The 26070-nt window shown below is 35.1% G+C and overlaps 1 protein-coding gene and 1 non-coding gene across 2 annotated transcripts in view; both read left to right on the top strand.

Annotated features, from left to right (window-relative positions):
• Positions 1–26070, top strand: part of ADAM2 (ADAM metallopeptidase domain 2) — a 166493-nt gene that overhangs the window by 86224 nt on the left and 54199 nt on the right. The window contains exons 12-14 of the mRNA XM_035003984.1: positions 7155–7335; positions 13220–13318; positions 13432–13627. Of these exons, the coding sequence (XP_034859875.1) occupies positions 7155–7335; positions 13220–13318; positions 13432–13627 (476 nt within the window). The remainder of the gene's footprint in view (positions 1–7154; positions 7336–13219; positions 13319–13431; positions 13628–26070) is intronic.
• Positions 16978–17084, top strand: LOC118010143. The gene has a single exon (XR_004679137.1). It is a non-coding gene; the product is annotated as a U6 spliceosomal RNA (small nuclear RNA).

Genomic DNA, 26070 nt, shown 5'->3' with positions numbered 1-26070 from the left:
GTAAATACCCAGGAGTGCAATTGCTGGGTCATAGGGTACCTCTATTTTTAATTTTTTGAGGCACCTCCCCACTGTTTTCCAAAGTGGCTCTACCAACTTGCATTCCCACCAACAGTGTAAGAGGGTTCCCCTTTCTCCACAACCTCTCCAACATTTGTTGTTTCTTGCCTTGTCCATTTTTGCCATTCTAACTGGTGTAAGGTGGTATCTCAGTGTGGTTTTGATTTGAATTTCTCTGATGGTTAATGATGATGAACATTTTCTCATGTGTCTGTTAGCCATTTGTATGTCTTCTTTGGAGATGTGTCTGTTCATGTCTTCTGCCCATTTTTTGACTTATTTGTTTTTTGGGTGTTGAGTTTGAGAAGTTCTTTATAGATCTTGGATATCAGTTCTTTGTCTGTAGTGTCATTTGCAAATACCTTCTCCCATTCTGTGGGTTACCTCTTTGTTTTGTTACTGTTTCCTTTGCTATACAGAAGCTTTTTATCTTGATGAAGTCCCAAAAGTTCATTTTCACTTTTGTTTCACCTGCCTTTGGAGATGTATCTTGAAAGAAGTTACGGTGGTCGATGTCAAAGAGGTTACTGCCTATGTTCTCCTCTAGGATTTTGATGGATTCCTGTCTCACATTGAGGTCTTTCATCCATTTTGAGTTTATCTTTGTGTATGGTGTTAGAGAATGGTCGAGTTTCATTCTTCTGCATGTGGCTGTCCAATTTTCCCAGCACCATTTATTGAAAAGATTGTCTTTTTTCCATTGCATATTTTTCCTGCTTTGTCAAAGATTATTTGACCATAGAGTTGAGGGTCCATATCTGGGCTCTCTATTCTGTTCCATTGATCTATATGTCTGTTTTTGTGCCAGTAACATGCTGCCTTGGTGATCACTGCTTTGTAATATAGCTTGAAATCGGGCAATGTGATGCCCCCAGCTTTGGATCTCATTGATAGCATTTTTAAGTTCTGACAGTTCAGCTTTCATTTCTGCCCTTAGAGACTCTATGTTGCCATTAATCGATTTCTCCATTCTAGCTATCATCTTCATAACTGTTACCCTGAAGTCCATTTCTGACATCTTGGTTATATCTGTATCCATTTGTAAATCTGTGGCAGAAGTCACAGTGTCTGAGTCTTTCCTATTTTGGGGGTTCCTCTTCTTAGTCATTCTAAGAGGAGTGTTTCAGGGAATGTACAGAGTCCAAGTTATTGACCACAACCCAAGGAAGATACACCTGTTTTATAGGGACGTTAAGGTTGTCAGCCTCTTGTTCTCTCAGCCTGTCTTCTGGGGGAGGGGCCTGCCATGCTGTTACTCAGGTGACCCTGTTTGGACAGAGTTGCCCTGCCCCCTGAGGGGGTGGTCAGTGAAAACCCTTTTTGGGTGGGCTATTGTTCTCTGGCGGGTTTCCCTGGTGGCTTTCTGTATCTCTTCTGAGAGTCAGAACAGAAGAGACTTTCCAACCCTCTGCCTCAGAACAGAGAGATCACAGTCTGTTCTTCAGTGAGCTCTCCAGGTCACACTATCTCCATTTCTGTCTGTGTTGCTATAAACTGCAGTGTCCTCAGTTGTGCGCCCCTCAGCAGCGCTCCCTGTCCTAGCCTCCAGGTCGGGGCACATCTTTGCCCTTTGTGCTTCTAAAACCACTAGCCGCCCTCAGTTTACACCTGCGGCCATGCAGCTCTGGGTTGCAGTGTGGGGGGGCTGTCCTAAAGTTCTTTCCCTGTCTCTACCAGTCTGCAAGTCTGTGCCCTGTCCCCAGCGTGGGAGGCTTTTGCTCACCAGTGGTGCAGGATCCTGAAGTCTCCCTCCCCTTTCCATTTATCTTCCAACATCTGTCCATGGAATCAGGGCTCCCCGCTTCATACCTTGAAACCAACCACCTGTGATATTCTGTTTGTAGAGATCCAAATCTATCTTCTTACATTTCAGGCTGATTTTGTGGGTGTTCAGAGTGGTCTGGTCCAGCTCAATTCAGGGGAGTAGTTGGAATAGGATCCCCTACTCCCCCACCATCTTTTTTTCTCCCCGACTTTATCTCTCCTTCTATTCTGAATGATAGCCTTGCCCGATAGAATATTCTTGGCTGCTGATTTTTCCCTTTCAGCATGTTGAATATATTGTGCCATTCTCTTCTGGTGTGCAAAGTTTCTGCTGAAAAATAAGCCTGATAGCCTTATGAAGTGTCCTTTGCATGTAACCGTCTTCTTTTCTCTTGCCACCTTTACAATTATTTATCACTATTTTTTTTAAATTTACCATTTCAATTAGTGTGTGTCTTGGTGTGGACTCTTTTGGAACTCTTTGCTTTCTGAATCTGGGTCTCTGTTTCCCTCCCCAGATTTGTGAAGTTTTCAGCTATTACTTCTTCAAATACATTTTCTGCGCCCCCCTCCCCTTTCTCTCTTTTCTCCTTCTTTGGTCCCTATAGTATAAATGTTATCATGCTTGATGGAGTCTTTGAGTTCTCTGAGTCTATTCTCATTATGCAGTATTTGTCTCTCACATGTTCAGCTTGCTTGTTTTCCATTACTCTGTACTCCAGGTCACTGATACATTCCTCTGCTTCCTGTAGTCTTCTGTTTATTCCATCTATTGTATTTTTAACTTCATTTATTAACTTCTTCATCTTTGATATTTTATATCTCTTTGTCAAGGCTCTTAATAATATCCTCCACTTTTTTCTGAAGTCCAGTGTGTCCTTGTATGATCATTATTTTAAATTCTCTATCAGACATATTATTTATTTCTGTTTCACTTAGATCTCCTGCTATGATTTTGTCATGTCTTTCATTTGGGACATATCTCTCTGTCTCCTCATTTTTCTACCTCTCTGTGTCTATTTCTGTATGTTAGGAAAGTCAGTTACATCTTCTTCTCTTGAAAGTAGTGGCTTTATGAAGAAGAAGTCCTATAGTGCCCTGCAGTGCAGGGTCCCCTGATCACCAGAACCTGGCACTTCAAGGGAGTCTCTTATGTGTGTTGCTTGCATCATGCTGTTGTGTTTGAGTTGCTTTTTCTTTCAGTCCAGATGTCTGCACTGGCTCTGCCTGTTGTGGGCTGTGCTTGCTCTCTGTGGTGTTAATGGGACCCAGGCAGGCTGGCTCTGAGGGGATGTGACTGCAAGAGGTCTCAAGGGTGGGGCAATGGTGTTAGCAAAATTTGCACTGAGCTGCTAGTCATAGGCCAGGTCCCTTATAGTGTGGTGGCCACCCAGCATGGCATGTGTTTGTGTGACTCTATTCTTGAGGCAGCTGCATGGGGCATGTGTGGAGTTAACAAAACTTGCACTGAGCCCAGGGCTGAGGCCAGCAGGCTTGGACTGTGTGGTTCCTCAGAAGAATTTGTGAACAGGGAACACTGCTAGCAAGTTAGGTAGCATGTATCAGTGCCGTGCCATCTCCCACAGGTGCCTCTGTGTTTATGCTAGATTGCAAGAGAGGAAAATGGCAACTGCCAAATCCTTTGTTGCTGGAGAAGTCCCCCATCACACTCTGAAATTAGTATAAACTGATTTCCCTCTCATTTGCCTCTCTGTTCTGCAAACAGTCACTTCTATGTTGTCTCTCTGAGAGCTGCTATCTCTTTAAGGTTGAGGACCCATCTATTACTCACCTTCCTTGCTCACCCAGTGCTGAGTCAGCTGACTTTTGAAGTTCCAGGCTCCAAGTTCTGCTGGTTATACAAACTCATGGAATTCAGCCTCTCTTCAAAGCAGATGTTATGGGGATTCACCCCCCCCTTCACCCCGCATGTGGGCCCCCTGGTGCTTTCCCTTCTCAGAGCTGGCTGCGTCCCTTTTCCTGTGGGCAGCTCCTGACCACCATTTCTGCCCTTCCTAATCTCTCTGATGTAGCTTCTTCTCTACATTTAGTTATGGGGTTTATTCGGCCAGTCTTTGGATCACTCTCTGGTTTATTAATGGGATGAGAGTGATGTCTTGTTGTAAACATGGGATGAGGTAAGCTTAGGGTCCTCCCACTCTGCCATCTTCCCAAGCCTAAATTCCATTTATTTTTCTTTAAAAGTCACTGGAATCTCTAGTGATATTACTTCTTTTATCTCTGATATAATTTGTGTTTTCTCTTTTTTTTTTAAAGATTTTTAAAAAAATTTTTTGACACAGAACGAGAGATAGAAAGAGCAGAAACACAAACAGGGGGAGTGGGAGAGGAGAAGCAGGCTTCCCACGGAGCAGGGAGCCCGATGTGGGGCTCAATCCCAGGACACTGGGATCATGACCTGAGCCAAAGGCAGACACTTAACGACTGAGCCACCCAGTGCCCCTTCTCTTTTTTTTTCTTAATCATTCCAACTTGGGTTTTTATCAAATCAATTGATTTTTTTAAAGACTGTATTTTAATTTCATTAGCTCTCATCACTTGTCCAGTTTATTTTCTTAATTTTATGTATAGTTTGGGGTAAACTATTTTTTCCCCTAGATTTTTAATGTGAAAATGCAAATATTTAATTTTAAACCTTTTTTCTTTTTGTGTAAGCCCTTTAAAGCTATACATTTCCCTCTAACCACAGCTTCAATTATATACCATACATTTTGATATTTTGTATTTATTTTTTATTTGGTTAAAATATTTTCATTTTCTTTGTGATTCTTTTTTTTGTCTAGTGGGTTGGTTTAGAGGTATGTCAATTGATTTTCAAATATTTGTGGATCACCTAGATGCCTTTTTGTTATTAATTTCTGATTTGATATTTATTGTTTTAGATGTACATATCTTGAAGTTCATTGTGACTTATTTAATAATAGTAATTGTTTTTATCCTTTTGTTTCCCATTTTTGCCTGATTATCTCCATGCTGTACAAACTTCACAGAGAGAGTATGTGTTGAAGTGTTGTATTTTTTTTTCAGTTAGTAATTGAAATGCTCTAATAACTTCTCCAGAGGTATATTTGAACACAGGTTTTATTCATCTTATTTCTGAGTGTTGCTTCTTCTAAAAAAATACAGATATTGGACACATGTTTTGTTTATGGATTAAGCAAAAGATGATCTATTCTAGTATTCTATACCTCACTGTAATGAGAACACTGCCTCCTGCTGTCAATGCTTCACAATTTTGTAGTGAGTGGTGAGAAAATGGGTGAAATGTGATTAAAACAGCAACATCCTGATTGAGATCTGTATTTATTGGGATGGCATTTGTATTTAGATTTGAGTCCAAGTTACAGAAATCCTAAAGTAATAATGGCTTAAAGAAAAGTTTATTTTAATTGAGGAATTAGCATTCTATTAATTGCATGGCATTTCACTGTATAATTCCACATTAATTTCTACACAGTGGCTTTCTTATCCAAGATCATCTCATAGCTCATGATGGAAGCTTTAATTATAACATTTAACCAAAATTAGAGTCACCAATAGAATGAAAACATGGCTGTCAACATTATTTTCTAGAATTTAAACATATGGTTTTGTTTTAGACCACTTATCTGACCTTTATACATGTATACGCCTAACTTTATAATTTCTTTTTTTTAATGTTTTATTTATTTATTCATGAAAGTCAGAGAGAGAGAGAGAGAGAGGCAGAGGCAGAGGGAGAAGCAGGCTCCCCGCCTAGCAGGGAGCCCGATGTGGGACTCGATCCCAGGACCCTGGGATCATGACCTGAGCCGAAGGCAGACACTTAACCATCTGAGCCACCCAGGAGCCCCATATGCCTAACTTTACAAAAGGCCAAGAAATGTAATGATTGTACAAGTCCTGTATTCAACTGAAAATCAGAAGTTCTATTATCAAGGAAAAATGAGAGAATGGAGAATGGGAATGTCCAACAAATGTTTGTAAAGATTCAAGCTGCAAAGAAATTCTTTAGTTGGATATAATTATGATTGATACTTTTTTTAATGACAACATTAATTTTACTACTAGGAAGTGTATCCCTTATAAACCAATTACACATAATAAACATATCTTGCATTACCTAGTTTTAAATAATATAATGCTGTATCACTTTTTCATCTTTTGGTTTTGGGTATTTAGATAGAAATCATCTGAATTATTTGCAATGTAACAATAAATCCATTATTTGTGGTTATTATAACTGGAGTATGTTTAAACCAGGATATGACCTCCAAAAAAATTGGTAATTCATTAAAAAATCCCCAATTTGTTCATGAACCTCATGTAAATAACATTTCCCTGTCCAAACCCAAAGAACTATGATTTGAGTCTATTGCCTTAAAATCCAACAACTTCACATTACCTATATCCTTCATCAAATTATAAACTTTATGAATATAATCTTTTTACATGTTAATACTATTCAGAATAACAAAAGTCATAATGTGACAGAAACCAAAGAATGTACTATTTACAACAGATGGTTTCCACATAGACTCATTTATTTAAAAATAAAAAATCATTGAGATCTGTACTCTGTGCTAGAGAAGAAAGGGATTGGAATGCCTTTTCTCCCAGAGCTAAAAAACTCTTAAGAGAAGATATGAGCAAATAAATAACATTTCAGTTGTTAATAAACATTTTAAAGAAAAATGTCACTAAAAGAATAAAGAGTAGTAATTTAAAATAAATAAATAATAAATAAATAAATAAATAAATAAATAAATAATAAAGAGTAGTAAATTTAAAAGAGTAGTATTTTAGATGTGTGCTTAGAAATGTTATCTCTGTTTGAATAAAGAATTGGTTACTGGACTCGAGTTTAGACAATATATTTAAGTTAGAGAAACAGCTATCTGAGCTGTCAGGTATAGGTGTTATTCAAAATGCAGTACTGAATAAGATTACCTATGAATAAATATAGATAAAAGAAGCAAAAAGCCCAATCTCTTTTGTTAATACAGGCTATTATAATATTTAAGAGTCATGAAAAGAAAAAGAAGCAACAAATGAAACAGATGGAGTACTTTGTGAGGTAGGAGCTGTAAGAGAAAATAATGTCATGAGTGAGTGTAATATAAGAAACAATAAAATTTTATTAATTCAAACTAAAATATCTAATATAAGTTCTTGCACAGTTGATTTCCTTTGTACAGAAAATGAAGGTTTGACACTAACAAAATTGAGCATTTGACTCTTGTGGAATCCTATTAAATAGCTTTATTCCCAGTCTAGGCGATTTATGAAGCAATACTTACATAAAAATTTGAAGTTTGATATGTGTTTAGTCATTCCAGTGGTGTGAAGATCTTTAGTAACTGCAGCATGGAGGATTTTGCACATTTTATTTCAAATCCAAAGTCCCAATGTCTTCAAAATCAGCCACACTTAGATCCATCATACAAAGCTGCGGTTTGTGGTAATGGACAAGTGGAACAAGGAGAACAGTGTGACTGTGGAAGTGCAGAGGTTAGTACTAATTTGGAAGAATATATAGCAGAATTACATAAAAAATCATAAACAAATTTTTATAGTATAATGCTGCCATTTTCCCTAATACATCAAACTCATTTTATATTATAATAAGCTGATGAGTGCACTTATATATCAGTATATGGATTTAGTGGTTTGTAGATTATGCAAACAGGTGATTTTCAAGATCATTAATTCTCTGAGTCATCCTAGGTTTTACTTTCCCCCTTGAGAGTGTTCTTCCTGAATAAAGGCATACCTCAGAGATATTGTGGGTTTGGTTCCTGGCCACCACATTAAAGCGATTATCACAATAAATTTTGGTCTCCTGGTGCATATAAAAGTTATATATTTATACTATCCTATAGTCAAGTAAGTGTGAAATAGAATTATGTCTAAAAAACAAGGTTCATATCTTAATTAAAAATATATATATATTTTTTGGTAAATACACTTGCTGATACATTTTCTTTCTTTCTTTCTTTTTCCTAAAAAAGTGCTAATGATCATATGAGCTTTCAACAGGTCATAATCTTGCTTTAATGCTGATGGCTGCTGACTGATCAGGCTGGTGATTGTTGAAGGTTGAGGTGGCTGTGGCAGTTTCTAAAATAAGACAACAATGAAGTTTCCTTCATTGATTTGACTCTTTCAAGAACAGTTGCTCTGTAAGCATGTGATGGTGTTTGATGATGTTTTACTCACAGTAGAACTTCTTTCAAATTGGAGTCAATCCTCTCAAACCCTGCTGCTGTTTAATCAACTAAATTTATGTAATATTCTTTTTTATTATTTTTTATTAACATATAATGTATTATTTGTTTCAGGGGTACAAGTCTGTGATTCATCAGTCTTGTCTTATACAAATTCATAGCACTCACCGTAGCACATACCCTCCCCAATGTCCATCACCCAGCCACCCTATCAATCCCACCTGCCTCCACTCCAGCAACCCTCAGTTTGTTTCCTGAGATTAAGAGGCTCTTATGGTTTGTCTCCCTCTCTGCTTTTGTCTTGTTTCATTTTCATTTTTTCCTCCCTTCCCCTATAATCCTGTCTTGTTGCTCAAATTCCTCATATCAGTGAGATCATATGATACTTGTCTTTCTCTGTTTGACTTATTTCGCTTAGCAAAATACCCTCTAGTTCCATCCACATCATTGCAGATGGCAAGATTTCATTTTTTGATGGCTGCATAATACTTCATTTTATATATATACCACATCTTATTTATCTATTCATCTGTCAATGGACATCTAGGCCCTTTCCATAGTATGGCTATTGTGGGCATTGCTAATCTAATCAAAGAGGCAAAGGATCTGTACTCGGAAAACTATAAAATACTCATGAAAGAAATTGAGGAAGACACAAAGAAATGGAAAACCGTTCCATGCTCGTGGATTGGAAGAACAAATATTGTGAACAGGTCAATGCTACCTAGAGCAATCTACACATTCAATGCAATCCCCATCAAAATACCATCCACTTTTTTCAAAGAAATGGAACAAATAATCCTAAAATTTGTATGGAACCAGAAAAGACCCTGCATAGCCAGAGGAATGTTGAAAAAGAAAGGCAAAGCTGGCGGCATCACAAATCCGGACTTCCAGCTCTATTACAAAGCTGTCATCATCAAGACAACATGGTACTGGCACAAAAACAGACACATAGATCAATGGAACAGAAGAGAGAACCCACAAATGGACTCTCAACTCTATGGTCAACTAATCTTTGACAAAGCAGGAAAGAATGTCCAACGGAAAAAAGACAGTCTCTTCAACAAATGGTGTTGGGAAAATTGGACAGCCACATGCAGAAGAATGAAACTGGACCATTTCCTTACACCACACACAAAAATAGACTCCAAATGGTTGAAAGACCTCAATGTGAGACAGGAGTCCATCAACATCCTAAAGAAGATCACAGGCAGCAACCTCTTTGACCTCAGCCGAAGCAACTTCTTCCTAGAAACATCGTCAAAGGCAAGGGAAGCAAGGGCAAAAATGAACTATTGGGGCTTCATCAAGATAAAAAGCTTTTGCAAAGCAAAGGAAACAGTCAAGAAAACCAAAAGACAACCAACAGAATGGGAGAAGATATTTGCAAATGACATATCAGATAAAGGGCTAGTATCCAAAATCTATAAAGAACTTATGAAACTCAACACCCAAAGAACAAATGATCCAATCAAGAAACGGGCAGAAGACATGAACAGACATGTTTCCAAAGAAGACATCCAAATGGCCAATAGACACATGAAAAAGTGCTCAACATCGCTCAGCATCAGGGAAACCCAAATCAAAACCTCAATGAGATACCACCTCACACCAGTCAGAATGGCTAAAATTAACAAGTCAGGAAACAACAGATGTGGGCGGAGATGTGGAGAAAGGGGAACCCTCCTACACTGTTGGTGGGAAATGCAAGCTGGTTCAACTACTCTGGAAAACAGTATGGAGGTTCCTCAAAAAGTTGAAAATAGAGCTACCATATGATCCAGCAACTGCACTACTGGTTATTTACACCAAAGATACAAATGTAGGGATCCGAAGGGGTACGTGCACCCCGATGTTTATAGCAGCAATGCCCACAATAGCCAAACTGTGGAAAGAACCAAGATGCCCATTGGCAGATTAATGGATAAAGAAGATGTGGTATATATATAAACAATGGAATATTATGCAGCCATTGAAAGGAATGAGATCTTGCCATTTGCAATGACGTGGATGGAACTGGAAGGTATTATGCTGAGTGAAATAAGTCAATCAGAGAAAGACATGTATCATATGACCTCACTGATATGAGGAAGTCTTAATCTCAGGAAACAAACTGAGGGTTGCTGGAGTGGTGGAGGGTGGGAGGGATGGAGTGGCTGGGTGATAGACATTGGGGAGGGTATGTGCCATGGTGAGTGCTGTGAATTGTGCAAGACTGTTGAATCACAGATCTGTACCTCTGAAACAAATAATACATTATATGTTAAAAAAAAAAAGAAGAAGATAGGAGGAGGGGAAGAATGAAGGGAGAAATCAGAGGGGGAGATGAGCCATGAGAGACGATGGACTCTGAAAAACAAACTGAGGGTTCTAGAGGGGAGGGGGGTGGGAGGATGGGTTAGCCTGGTGATGGGTATTAAAGAGGGCGTTTATTGCATGGGCACTTGGTGTTATACACAAACCATGAATCATGGAACACTACATCAAAAACTAATGATGTAATGTATGGTGATTAACATAACAATAAAAATTAAAAAAAATATTAACTAAACTTTGTTGTAAACATATGTGCTGTCATCTAGACTTTGCATTTATAGGGCACAGGCAGAATAGATTTAGCATAATTTTTAAGGGCCCTAGAAGTTTTGAAATGGTAAATTGGTATTAACTTCAGCTAAAAGTGACCAACTGCATTAACCCCCAACAAGAGAGTCAGCCTGTCCTTTAAAACTTTGAAGCCAAACATTACCTTCTCCGCCCTACCTATGAAAGTCCTAGGTGACATCTTTCAATGGAAGGGTGTTTTATCTACATTGGAAACCTATTGTTTAGTGTAGTCACCTTCATTAATTATCTTAGTCAATCTTCTAGATAACTTGTACAGCTTCTACATCAGCACTTGTTACTTAACTTTGCTTTCTTATGTGGTGGATATAGCTTCTTTCTTTAAGCCTCATGAACCAGCCTCTGCCAGCTTCAGGGTCTTCTGCAGCCTCCTCACCTCTCTCAACCTTCATAGAATTGAAAAGAATTAGGGCTTTGCTCTGGATGAGGCTTTGGCTTAAGGGAATGTTATGGTTGGTTTGATCTTCTATCCAGACCACTAAAACTTTCTCCACATCAGCAATAAGGCCATTTTGCTTTCTTATCATTCAGGTGTCACTGAGCAGTATTTTTAATTTCCTTCAAGAACTTTTCCTTTGCATTCAAAACTTGGCTAACTTTTTGGTGTAAGCGTCCTGGCTTTTGGTCTATCTCAGCTTTCAACATACCTTCCTCATTAAGTTTAATAATTTCTAGCTTTTGACTTAAAGTGAGAAACATGGGACTCTTCCTTTAACTTGAATACTTAGAGGTCATTGTAGGGTTATTAATTGGCCTTATTTCAATGTTGTTGTGTCTTAGGGAATAAGGAGGCCTGAGAAGAGGGAGAGAGAGGAGCAACTCATCAGTGGAATAGTCAGAGCATACACAATTAAGTTTATTGTCTTATATGGGCATGGTTCATGACAATCCCCAAAATTGCAACAGTAACATCAAAAATCACTGAAAACAGATCACCAAAACAAATAGAATAAGATGAAAAAGTTTGAAATACTTCAAGAATTACTAAAATGTGACACAGAGACTGTTTGAAAAATGACACTGATAGACTTGCTTAATGTAGGCTTGCCACCTTCAATTTGTACAAAATGTAATATCTGCAAAGTGCAAAGAAATGAAGCACAATAAAATAAGGTACACCCATATTTCTTCCAAACCTAAGATCTGCTGGCATTCAGGAAAATAAATATATAAAGTTCTCACAAGTCGACAAGAAAATGAGGTATATTTGTGGCTTTGACTATTTTAATACAGGTCAGTATTTAAGTAAAAGATATTTGGACCATACATAATCAATAAAAGCATATTTTCTAACCCACAAAAGTCTTAGATAAAGCTGCTGGATTAGAGGGAGGTGGAAGAGTTGAGGGAATGCAATAAGGGAGAGAGATCCCGAGACTTAATAATGGGCATTTGGATGTGAGAAAATCAAGACATGAAAGGGCTTTAGTGTTCCCTACAGCAGTAGCTAAAGTCACACGTGTATACCCTCCCCAATATGAAAGTGAGCTTTTAGATACCTAGTTGGATGATTTGTTTTTAAGAAATTATTTCTCAGTACCAATTTGTCTTTCTTGTTTGGATCTGAATGGAAACTCTGAAAATTTCTAGTAAAAATTCACAGTTGTGTATGTTAGCTCTATTAACTATCATATAATTGAGCCAGTCCCTGTGATATAACTTTATTCTTTGGAATCCCATATAGATAGCAATAACAATGACATTGATTAGGCAGAATAGTTCTGGAAAATACTGCAAATTTAGTTTACCCTAGTAAGTATTATGCTATAATTCATATTAAAATTAGTGAAATTCATGATTTATTTTTGTGTAATTTACTGAGAATTTTGTCCAATTAATCCTATTCCAAATCCTGGGGAATTTAAAAAGTAAGTGTGTCTGTGTGTCTGTGTGTCTGTGTGTAAGCATCGTTTCTATAACCTTCTCTTTTCTTATCTGTTGCTTTTATTAAGCATAGTAATTGAATTTTTAAAAACAAAATCACTGGTCATGGATGGAATCATAGCATTAACCAAAGCATAATAAGATATAGATAAGTGATATAAAGGTGATAATTTCCATCACGTTTAGAAATATTATTTTCTAGCTCTTTGTCTTTAGAGGATTAACAGTAAAGTAAACTTTGTACATCCTATAAACGTTACAGACTTATTAGAACACAATAGATTCATGAGTTGATTAGGAATTAGTCACTATAATGAAACTGATAAATCATAGTTTCTGTTTACTTTATGTCTTGTATGTAACTATCTCTTTGTCTACAAGCACCAGAGAACTTGATGTCTTGTCTTTGGTGGACTCCAGGGTTTCAGAAAATCCTACCAATATAATCAAACCTACACTAGGGATATACAGTACAGCATAGAGTAGTAACTAATAAATATCTGTTATGTCAATGAATAAGTGGCTTTACTTTTTATGTTTGCCATGTGAATTAAGCATCTATCTGTATATTATATAATATACTGTTATCATTAAAATATCTACCTCATGCAAGTAAAAATTGGAAGATACTTCAGAGCATTTGATTTGCCTTTCAGGATTGTGATGCTAGGTCAAACTCATGCTGCAATCCTGCCACATGTACACTAAAAGCTGGCTCAATTTGTGATACTGGTGTATGCTGTACAAATTGTCAAGTAAGAGCCTTCTTAAATTTTCTACATTACCTACATGAACAAAGTCATCTTCTTTATAATATTTATATGTTCACATTCTGCTTTATTCAATGTCATTTACTTCATCCCATCAGTATTCAGCAAAAGGAGTAATATGTAGGCCTCCCATTGATGAATGTGATCTCCCTGAATATTGCAATGGATCATCTGCAACATGTCAAGATAACGTTTTTGTTCAGAATGGGCATCCATGTGGAGAGAATCAATGGCTCTGTCTGAATGGAAGTTGTATAAGTGGAATAAAACAATGTACAGATTTATTTGGTGAAGGTATTTATTATAATTTGATTTCCCATATATGTATTTTTCTGGAAACTAAAAAATAGATATTGATACATAATTGTGATTTAAAAAAATAATGTGATTTTTAGTATAAATATTTTAAAGGATTACAGAAAGAGATAAGGAATACTGTAAGAAAAAAATCAGATAAGTTGTCTGGAATTAAAGTTATGAATTGTTTCCACAAAATAATAAAGGGAAACATTCAAAGTCCATGGGATCTTCATTTGAGGAAGAAGAAAGCAGACTGAACATAAGTTACACTTCCTTCTCTCACTCCATATCCACAGTTTTCTTAGTAAATATAAAATAAATACATACGACTATGAACATTAAAGGCCAAAGTTGGCATATGAGTACAATTTAAATCACACATGCAGATACACATGGCCAGATACACGCATTCACACCTAGGAACTACAAGGATAGCTTATGAAAATCCCAAAAAAGGGTCATGAAGATCCAGTAACTATTAAACCATTGAAAGATGATGTGCACCAAGGTTGAAAAAAAAAGGAAAACCATGGTACAAAATATACACAGAATCATTTGCTGAAGAAGGTGGAGACAACAGCAATGGCAGCAGCATGTCATGTCTATATCAGAAGAAGAAAGAACAATTGACAGAGAAAATATGCAGGATACTCATGTAAATAGCCAGGTGGGTCAACCTTTTCTCAATGGTAACAGGTAAATGCCTACTCTAATTTCTGTGTAAAAAGGTGTTGCAAAGAGATTATCCACTCCCAAAATAAACATACAATAACTACTGGTTCCAAGAAAGGCAACACAAAGATACAAGGAAATAAACTTATATAATGGTAAAGTGCTCTCCCAAGGAACTAGGTGATTTGAACCACAAAGGAAATTTTGAAGAAAGATATCTCTATCTCTCCATCTCTCTATCTCTTTATTATCTATCATCTATCTATCTATCTATCTATCTATCTATCTATCTATCTATCATCTATCTATCTATCTATCGATCTATCTATCATCTATCTATCATCTATCATCATCATCTATCATCTATCATCTATCTATCATCTATCTATCTATCTATCTATCTATCTATCTATCTATCTATCTATCTATCTATATCTATCATCTCTCTTTCTCTCTATCATCTATCATCTATCTTTACCTATCTTTTATCTATATCATCTCTATCTTTTCATCTACATCATCTACCTGTCTATATCTATACATATATAGAGATAAATAGAGAAAGGGAAAGAAAGAGAAAGAGAAAGGAAAAGAAAATCTTGATTTTAAAGGTATACTGGTTAAAATGTAAAAATAAGCATATTGGTTAGATCATTGGAAAGGTAGAACTTCTGTTTAAGCTGGCAGGTAGAATTGCAAATTTCACCCAATGTTAAATAGGTAGATGCCAAAAAAAAAAAAAAGTATACGAAAGCACACATTTGAACTCCTATAATTTGCTTTCCAAATTTATTTCTGTAAGAATTGGTTGTGAATGATGTCCAAAAAAAGGGAGACTAAACCAGGAGTTAGAAGAATTAAGCAAGAAGAAATAATCATCATAGAAATTAGCAAAATTCATTTTTGACTAAGATACATATCTCTTAAAATATACATATTTTAAAATTTAAAGAATAGTATGAAATGGAGTTATTAATATGTCAAAAATGTTAATCCCTAGATGAATAAAAAGAGAAAAAAATAGTTTCACCAAGAAAAAAAAACAAACCTGAAACAAAACTCAATCATTCCAATAAAATGTAGCACAAAGCAAAATTAAAAATTGGCATAAGTCAAGTATTCATTTTATAATTTAAGACAGCTACAAAAATAATAATAAAATAATTTGAAACTACAAGCTCATAAAGGAGAAAAACAAAAACAATAACAGTACTTGATTAATTCCAAAGAAGACAAGAACAAAGTTTAAAAAAGGACATAGACTAGGACAATAAATTCTAAGACAGCTTATTTACATTTAAATATTTAGTAATTACATTAAATATAAAACCTGTATTAAATATTAAATTTAGGGAAAGGATGCAGCAAGTAGTGAGAAAATAACTGGAAAAATTAAGATACATTTTATTGATGATATTTTAAAAGATACTAGACTATAATGAAACCAAAAACAGCTAATTGTTTAAATTATGACAGGAGAGAAAGTTTGCATATTTTAGGGGACCACTGTTAGCCAATTTTTTTCCTAGAGACATTTGGAGATTTTGAAGTTGAAGATCAGGCTTGGATTAGGCAGAGATCTTCTATTAGAAAAAAAAGAAAAATCTAGCAGTTGAAATTTAAGGGGACTGTCAAAACCATAGAAAATTTTTTCCATGAGGCATTTTTGGAGCTCTGAAGCTGCTCAGCAATTTGGTTAATTAGGTTAAAAACATTAAAAAGGCATTATGAATTTCCCTGTAGTCACAAGATAATCAAAGACCAAATGGTAGAAGAAGCTTGCCACCAGAAAACCTTAATCTTCTAAAAGATTTCACTACATTTTGAAGTGCCTATGTTAGGAGGCTAGGAAGCTGTTCTGAGATTCTCTAAATAGCAAGAATTTATCTCAGGAAGACTTACAGTGAAAACAAATATTGACAAGGCTATCAATTAGTAGTTTACAAGGGTCACACCCAAGATAATGAGGCAGATGTGGAACAAGACTGTATATCAGCCCTGGCCCATTTCATTGCCTGATTAGATTTCAGTGATCACTACCTCACTCAATCTGCCTAACTCAGGAAAGAGTCATTAAAAAGATAAAATAGAGAATGGAAAGTAGCAATATTTAAAGAGATAAGAACCAATACTTTTCAAAATGAAAGTTAATCCCACAAATTCAAGATGCTCTAAGAATCTTAAGAAGAATGTCTTTTTTTTCTAAAGATTTTGTTTATTTATTTGTCAGAGAGAGAGGGAGGGAAAGACAGAGAGCAAGCACAAGTGGGGGGCAGCAGGCAGAGGGAAAAGCAGGCTTCTCGCATAGCAAGGAGCGCGATGGGGGACTCGATCCCAGTACCTCAGGATCATGACCTGAGCCGAAGGCAGCCGCTTAACTGACTGAGCCACTCAGGCGTCCCAAGAAGAATGTCTTTAAAGAAAAAACACATAAAGACATCCTAGCAAAACTACTACAAAAAAATGAAAAGATGAAAACAAAACATCTAGAGTGGGAGAAAAAGGTACAATAACTTTTAAAAAACAAGTGTGAGTCAGATTTCTCGTCAACAATTATAGAAGCCAGATGACAAAATGAAGACACTTCTTAAGGGCTAAAAGAAAGTAACTGCCCACTCAGAATTCTGTAATGAGCAAAAATACCCTTTAAATCTTTTCAATAAATATGCTTGGTGCTCGCTTTGGCAGCACATGTACTAAAATTGGAACGATACAGAGAAGATTAGCATGACCCCTGAGCAAGGATGACGTGCAAATAAATGTGCTTGAACAAGTGTACATTCACAGGCAAAAGAATGAAGTTGAACCCCTACCTCACACCAAACACAAGAATTAACTTAAAATGTATTATAGACCTAAATGTAAGAGCTAAAACTGTAAAACTTTTAGAGGAAAACATAGGCATAAATCTTAAGTGACCTTGGATTAAGCAATGTTTTCTTAGATAAGATACCCAAAGCACAGGTCATAAAAGAAAAAAGAATCGTCTGGACTTCAAAAATTTAAAGAACTTTTGTTCTTCAAAGAAAATCACCAAGAAAGTAAAAAGATAGCTCAAGGAATGGAGAATATATTTGCAAACCCATATTTTTAATAATGGACATATACAGAATACATAAGAAACATTCAACTCAGCAATAAAAAGACAATGTGGTTTAACAAAAAGGAAAAAAAATGCGTAGACATTTCTGAAGAAAAAAAAAAGACATAGAAATGGCAAATCACATGAAAGATGCTCAACATCATTAGTCATTAAGGGAATGCAAATTAAGACCACAACATGGTACTTGTTCACATTCACTAGGATAGCCATAATTAAAAGACAATAGCAATTTTTGTGAGGATATGGCAAGATCTGAACTCATGCATTGCTAGACATAAAATGATACAGCTGCTTTAGAAAGCAATTTGGAGGTTCCTCAAAATGTTGAACATAGCAGTTTAACCCTTGGTATATATACCTAAGAGAACTGAAAACATGTCCCCACAAAACCTTAAATACAAATGTTCATCATACCATTATTCATTATAGCCAAAATGTAGAAACAACCCAAATGTCCATCAACTAATGCATGAGTGAACAAAATGCAGAATATTATTTAGTTAATAAAAATAAAGTGATGATTTTTGCTAAATGTGAATAAATTTTGAAAACCTATGTTAAGCTAAGAAAGCCAGTCACAAAAGACCACAGATTCTGATTCCATTCATATTTAGCTTACAAAATAGGCAAATATATAAAGACATAAAGTAAATTAATAGTTGCCTGAGGCTAGGGGAGGGAGGGAGAGGATGTATGTGATTGTATGTGTTTTGTTTGACATATATACAGTTTAATATTATAACATATTGGTGATCACCTTTACTGCCCCAACTTAATACTCTTCAATGCACTGTAATGCAGTATCTGCTAAAAATTAAGTGTTGGTTGGTTGTTTTTAAACCTAAAAGTGTGAATGTTTCTCATGCTCTCAGTCATTTTTCTCTACCTGGCCAATCTTAATGCTATTTTAATTTCTCTCCCTTTATAATTATTTTAATATCTCAAAGATAAGTCATCTTAGGCTTTTGTATCTTCTTCATACATCTTGACATGGCTCTCTTCCATATAAACTTAAGAACCAAATTAAAAAATTAACTCATACATTAATTTTAGTTGAATTGATATCCATGTTATTCTGTGGATGACCTAATGAGTGTGAAGTGGTATCTTGTGGTTTTGATTTGCATTTACCTGAAGACTAGTGATGAACATCTTTTCATGTGCTTATTGACCATTGTATTTCTTGTTTGGAGAGTGATCTATTTACATCCTTCAGCTATTTCTTTTAATGGGGTTGTCTTTTTTATTATTGAGTTGTAATAGTTCTTTATATAATCTGTATTCAGTTTATTGTTAAATTCATGTTTTGCAAATCTTTTATTTCATTGTGTAGATTATGTCATCACTTTCCTGATAGCCACCTTTGAAATGCAAAGTTTTAATTCTGATGAGGTTCAAATTATCTATTTTTGTATAAAGTGTCTGCTTGTGATTTTGGTGTTATAAACAAGAAAGCATTGCTTAATCCAAGGTCCTGATTTACTCCCCCCCACTTTTTTTCTGGGAGTTTTATATGTTTTCCTCTTAAATTTGGGTTTAAAATCCATTTTGAGTTAATTTTGTATATGGTGTGAAAAACGGTTCCAAATTAATTCTTTAGCATGTGGATACCCAATTGCCCCAGCATCACTGTTGAAAAGATGATTATTCCCCCATTAATTGACTTGGCATCTCTGCTGAAAAAATCACTTAATTGCAAAAGTAAAGGCTTATTTCTGGACCATCAGTTCTACTCCATTGATCTACACATGTATATGCTTCTGTCAGTAGCATACTGTCTTGATTATGATAGCTTTGTAGTTTAGAAATCAGGGATGTAAGGAATCCAACTTTTTTTTTTCTTTTAAGATTATTTTGGCTATCCTAGGTCTCTTGCATTTCTTGAATTTCAGAATCAACTTGTCAATTTCTGCAAAAAAGTCAGCTGTGGAATTTTATAGTAATTTTGTGTTGAATTTGTACATCAATTTGAGGTGTAATGTTACATCAACTATATTGTTTCCAATCCATAAACATGAGATGTCTTTCCAATATTTGTATCTTATTTAGTTAATTTTAATTAAATGTTTTATAGCTTTGTAACTATCAGTATACAAGCTCTATACTACTTTTGTTAAATATATTTCTTGATATTCTTTTTGATGCTATTATAAATAGGATTTTTTTCAAATTTCATTGCTCATTACTAGTGTATAGATATCAATTGATTTTGAGTATTGAACCTTTATCCTGCAACCCTGCTAAAATTCTTTATTAGTTCTAGTAAATATTTTTAGTGGATTCCCAGAATTTCTGTATATCAGAAAATGTCATAGGAAATGGATATATTTTAATTTCTTAATTTATAATCTAAATGCCTTTTGTTTTTTCTTCTTGGCTATTTTTCCTGATTAGTACTTCCAGTACAATATTGAGTGTAAGTACTCAGAGCATATATTCTGACTTGTTCACTATCTTAAGAGTTGAGCATTGAGTTTTTCATTATTAAAGATGATGTTAGTTATGGTTTTTCATAATCCTCTTTATTAGGTTAAGGAAGTTCCACTTCTGTTACCCACTTTTTAAGTTTTTTTTTAATCAAGAGTTAAATGCTAGGTTTTCCTGTCCTCTTCTGTGTTTATTGGAATGATCATATTTTTTGTCTTTCAGTTTATTGATACAGTACCATTACACATTAATTTCCAGCCTTGCATTTTTGGAAAAAATACCACTTGGTCATGGCGTATTATTATTATTTTTTTATATTGATGGATTGTTGGTGTATACTTGAAATTTTTTTTATTGTGAAAAAATATACATGACATAAAATCATTTTTACCATTTTTAAGTGTACAATTCAGTGTCATTAAGTGTATTCACATTACTTTACAAACATCACCATCATCCATCCCTGGAAATTTTTTCAATTTTCCAAACTGAAACTCCATATCCATTAAAGTTAACTTCACTGTTGATTTTCATGTACAAATGTTTTTAAAATTTTGATCTATATTTTCTTTTGTGCCTGTGATTTTTGGCATCATATCCAAGAAATAATTGCCAAATCCAATGTCAAAAAACTTTCCCCCTATATTTTCTTCTAAGAGTTTTATAGTTTTTAGCATAGTGCATAGATTAGTTGAATCACTATGTTGTATACCTGAAACTAATATAACACTGTGTGTCAACTATACACAAATAAAAAAAGATTTTAAAGTTTTTATTTACATTCCAGTTAGTTAACATACAGAGTAATATTAGTTTCAGGTGTACAATTTAGTGATTCAACATTTACATGCAACACCCAGTGCTCATCTAAACAAGTGCACTCCTTAATCTCCATCATTTTTAAAAAAGAGTTTTATAATTGTAGCTGTTACATTTATGTATCTAATCCATTCTGTGTTAATTTTAGGATATCATGTAAGTAAGCATTTAGCTTCATTCTTTTGCATGTCTATATCCAGTTTTCTTAACACCAATTGTTGAAAAGTCTTTCCTTTCCAACTGAATGGTATGGGTACCCTTATCAAAAATTATTAGACATTGATGGAAGGATTTACTTCTGGGGTCTCTATTTTATTCTATTGGTGTATGTATCTGTCTTTATGCTAGCATGCCAATATACATTGTTTTGAATACTGTAGCTATTGTGGTAAGTTTTGAAATCAGGAAGTATGAGACCTCCAAGTTTGTTCTCCATTTTCAAGGTTAGTTTTTCTATTTGAGGCCCCTGAGATTCCATACAGATTTTAGGATGGATTTTTCTATTTCTGTAGACACATATTGGTATTTTGATAAGGTTTGCTTTGGAGCTGTAGATCACTTTGGGTGATATTGCCATCTTAATAGTTTGTCTTCCAAGCCATAAACATGGGATAACTTTCCATTTTTTGGTGTGTTTTCTTTAATTTTCTTTGGCAACATTTTGTGGGTTTCATTTTACAAATTTTATTACTCTGGTTAATTTTACTTATAAGTATTTTTTCTTTTTGATACATTGATAAATAAAATTGTTTACTTAATTTCTTTTTGGAACTTTCCATTGCTAATGTATAAAAATACGATTGATTTTCATGTGTTAATTTTGTATCCTGAAACTTTGCTGAATTTATTAGTTGTATGTGTGTGTATGTGTATGCGTGTAAAATCCTCAGGGTTTTCTATATATATGAAATCATGGAAACTGTAAACAGAGATAATTTTACTTTTTCTGTTCCAATTTAGGTGCCTATTATTTCTTTTACTTGCCTCTTGCTCTAGACTAGGACTTCTACTACATTAAATAAGTGACAAAATCTTACATCCTTGTGTTGCTCCTTGTCATTAGAGGAAAAGGTTTCAATTTTTCACCATTGAGTATTACATTATGTTTTTTATAGGTGGTCTTTATTATACTGAAGTACTTTCCTTCTACTTCTAGTTAGTTCAGTGTTTTTATCATTAAAATGTATTGAAATTTTCATATGCTTTTTTCTGCATCAATTGATATGATCATGTGTTTTCCCCCCTTTATTCTGCTATTTTGGTGTTTAACATTGACTTTTTTTGTATATTGAATCATCCTTGTATTGCAGGAATAAATCTCACTTGATAAATGAAGTATGATGCTTTTATTTTATTTTTTATTTTTAAAAATTTTTTAAAAAAGGTTTTATTTATTTATTTGAGAGAGAGAGAGAGAGAGCACAAGCAGGGGGAGTTGGCAGAGGAAGAGGGAAAAGCAGGATCCCTGACATGGGGCTTGATCCCAGGACCCTGGTATCATGACCTGAGCCGAAGGCAGGCGCTTAACCAACTGAGCCACCCAGGACCCTGAAGTATAATGCTTCTAATATGCTTTAGAATTCAGTTTACTAGCATTTTGTTGAGGTTTTTAAAATCACTATCCATAATGGGCATTAATCTGTAGATTTTTTAAAAAGTTTTTATTTAAATTTCAGTTAGTTAACACAGTGTAATATATTAGTTTCAGGTGTACAATATGGTGACTCAACATTTCCATGAAACAACCAGTGCTCATCACAGCAAGTGTGCTCCTTAATCCCCATCACTTATTTAACCCGTCCACCTACCCACCTTCCCTCTGGTAGTCATCAGTTTGTTTTCTATAGTTAAGAGTCTTCTTCTTTATTTTCTTTTCTTCCCCTATCCCCCATGTTCATTTGTTTTGTTTCTTAAATTCTATAGATTTTTTGAAATTTTTATGTCTATATTTGTGAGAGATATTGTTCAAATCTTTTTTATCTTTTAGAAATGGCTTGAGTTGTTTAATAAGTCGCACTGAATGATGCAAAAGCATTCCTTACTCATATTTTTGGGAACTCTGTAACATATTGTATTAATTGCCTGAAAATTTTGCAGAATTTACCAATGAAGTCATCAGCATTCAGCCTTTTCATTGGAGGAAATTTCCTGATTAATAATTCAAATTCATCAGCTTTGTTGATCTTTTCAAAGAACAAGATTTTGGTTTCATTAATTTTCTCTATCACTTGTCTATTTTTTATTTTACTGTTTTCTGCTATAATCCCTATTATTTCTTTCCTTCTGTTTGTTTTATGTTTAGAATTATTTTTTTAGTATCTTAAGATGGAAACCTAGGTTGTTATTTTGAAATATTCTTTCCTATTTTAAACATTTACCGATATCAGTTTCTAAATACTGCCTTCAATGTTTCTCAAAAATTTTTCTATGTCATGTTTTTATTCTTATTCATTTTAAAGTATTTTCTCATTTCCCATGAGATTTTTTTCCTTGGTCCTTTAGTTATTTAGGAGTGTGTTTTTTAATTCTCATGTTTTTTTTTTTTTTCCGAAGTCTTGCATATTTTATTGGAGAAAAAAATAGAACGTGAAACCTTCAGAAATGAGCTCCTTCATATTTCCATCACCAAATAATTACCTCCTCCCTTGAAGCTACCAGGGGCCTTTCTCCTTCGATGATACCCCACTTTTCTTCTTTTTTTTAATTTAATTTTTAATTGTTATGTTAATCACCATACATTACATCATTAGTTTTTGATGTAGTCTTCCATGATTCATTGTTTGTGTATAACACCAAGTGCTCCATGCAATACATTCCCTCTTTAATACCCATCACCGCCAGGCTAACCCATCCTCCCAGCCCCCTCCCCTCTAGACCCCTCAGTTTGTTTTTCAGAGTCCATCGTCTCTCATGGTTCATCTCCCCCTCCGATTTCCCCCCTTCATTCTTCCCCACCTGCTATCTTCTTCTTCTTCTTTTTTTTTTTAACAGATATTGTATTATTTGTTTCAGAATTACAGATCTGTGATTCAACAGTCTTGCACTTTTCATGGCGCTCACCATAACACATACCCTCCCAATGTCTATCACTCAGCCATCCCATCCCTCCCACCCCCCACCACTCCAGCAACCCTCAGTTTATTTCCTGAGATTAAGAATTCCTCATATCAGTGAGCTCATATGATACATATCTTTCTCTGATTGACTTATTTCGCTCAGCATAACACCTTCCAGTTCCATCCATGTTGTGGAAATTGGGAAGACCTCATTCCTGGCATAGAGCTGCTCATAATATGTTCTTATAATTGTTTGTATTTCTTTATGTTGGTTGTGATCTCTCGTCTTTCATTCATGATTTGATGGCTGCATAATATGCCATTGTATATATATACACCACCTCTTCTTTATCCATTCGTCTGTCGATGGACATCTTGGCTCTTTCCACAGTTTGGCTATTGTGGACATTGCTGCTGTAAGCACCGGGGTGCACCTACACCTTCGGATACATACATTTGTATCTTTGGGGTAAATAACCAGTAGTGCAATTGCTGGGTCCTGTGGTAGCTCTATTGTCAACATTTTGAGGAACCTCCATACTGTTTTCCAGAGTGGCTACACCAGCTTGCATTCCCACCAACAGTGTAGGAGGGTTCCCCTTTCTCTGCATCCCCGCCAGCACCTGTCGTTTCCTGATTTGTTAATTTTAGACATTCTGACTGGAGTGAGTGATATCTCATTGAGGTTTTGATTTGGATTTCCCTAATGCTGAGTGATTTTGAGCACTTTGTCATGTGTCTATTGGCCATTTGGATGTCTTCTTTGGAAAAATGTCTGTTCATGTCTTCTGCCCATTTCTTGCTTGGAACATTTATTCTTTGGGTGTTGAGTTTCATAAGTTCTTTATAGATTTTGGATACTAGCCCTTTATCTGATACGTCATTTGCAAATATCTTCTCCCATTCTGTTGGTTGTCTTATGGTTTTATTGACTGTTTCTTTTGCTGTAAAAAGATTTTTATCTTGGTGAAGTCCCAATAACATGGGGTTTTTCTATTTCTTTGTGTCTTCCTCAATTTCTTTCATGGGTATTTTATAGTTTTCTGAGTACAGATTCTTTGCCTCTTTGTTTAGATTTATTCCTAGGTATCTTATGGTTTTGGGTGCAATTGTAAATGGGATTGACTCCTTAACTTCTCTTTCTTCTGTCTTGTTGTTGGTGTATAGGAATGCCACTGATTTCTGTGCATTAATTTTCTATCCTGCCACTTGACTGAATTTCTGTATGAGTTATAGCAGTTTTGGGGTGGAGTCTTTTGTGTTTTCCACATCAAGTATCATATCATCTGCAAACAGTGAGAATTTGACTTCTTCATTGCCGATTTGGATGCCTTTGATTTCTTTTTGTTGTCTGGTTGCTGTGGCTAGGACTTCTAATACTATGTTGTATTAGTAGTTTTTCCCCATTGAGAATGATATTCTCTGTGGGTTTTTCATAGATGGCTTTTATGATATTGAGGTATGTACCCTCTATCCTATATTTTGAAGAGTTTTGATCAAGAAAGGATGCTGTACTTTTTCAAATGCTTTTTCTGCATCTATTGAGAGGATCATATGATTCTTGTTCTTTCTTTTGTTAATGTATTGTATCACGTTTATTGATTTGCAGATGTTGAACCAAACTTGCAGCCCAGGGATAAATCCCACTTGGTCGTGGTGAATAATCCTTTTAATTTACTGTTGGATCCTATTGGCTAGTATTTTGGTGAGAATTTTTGCATCCATGTTCATTGGGGATATTGGTCTGTAATTCTCCTTTTTGATGGGGTCTTTGGTTTGGGTATCAAGGTAATGGTGGCCTCATAAAATGAGTTTGGAAGTTTTCCTTCCATTTCTATCTTTTGGAACAGTTTCAGAAGAATAGGTATTAATTCTTTTTAAAATATTTGGTAGAATTCCCCTGGGAAGCCATCTGGCCCTGGGCTTTTGTTTTTGGGAGATTTTTGATGACTGCTTCCATTTCCTTAGTGGTTATAGTTCTGTTCAGGTTTTCTATTTCTCCCTGGTTCAGTTTTGGTAGTTGATACACCTCTAGGAATGCATCCATTTCTTCCAGGTTATCTAATTGCTGGCATAGAGCTGCTCATAATATGTTCTTATAATTGTTTGTATTTCTTTATGTTGGTTGTGATCTCTCGTCTTTCATTCATGATTTTGTTGATTTGGGTTATTTCTCTTTTCTTTTTGATAAGTCTGGCCAGGGGTTTATCAATCTTGTTAATTCTTTCAAAGAACCAGCTCCTAGTTTCTTTGATCTGTTCTACTGTTCTTTTGGTTTCTATTTCATTGATTTCTGCTCTGATCTTTATTATTTCTCTTCTCCTGCTGGGTTACGCTTTATTTGCTATTCTCTCTCAAGC

The sequence above is a fragment of the Mirounga leonina genome, unplaced genomic scaffold, assembly GCF_011800145.1.
Source record: "Mirounga leonina isolate KUSES-001 unplaced genomic scaffold, KU_Mleo_1.0 Mir_128, whole genome shotgun sequence".
Classification (NCBI taxonomy): Eukaryota; Metazoa; Chordata; class Mammalia; order Carnivora; family Phocidae; genus Mirounga; species Mirounga leonina.
This window is presented reverse-complemented; position numbering and strand designations above follow the sequence as displayed.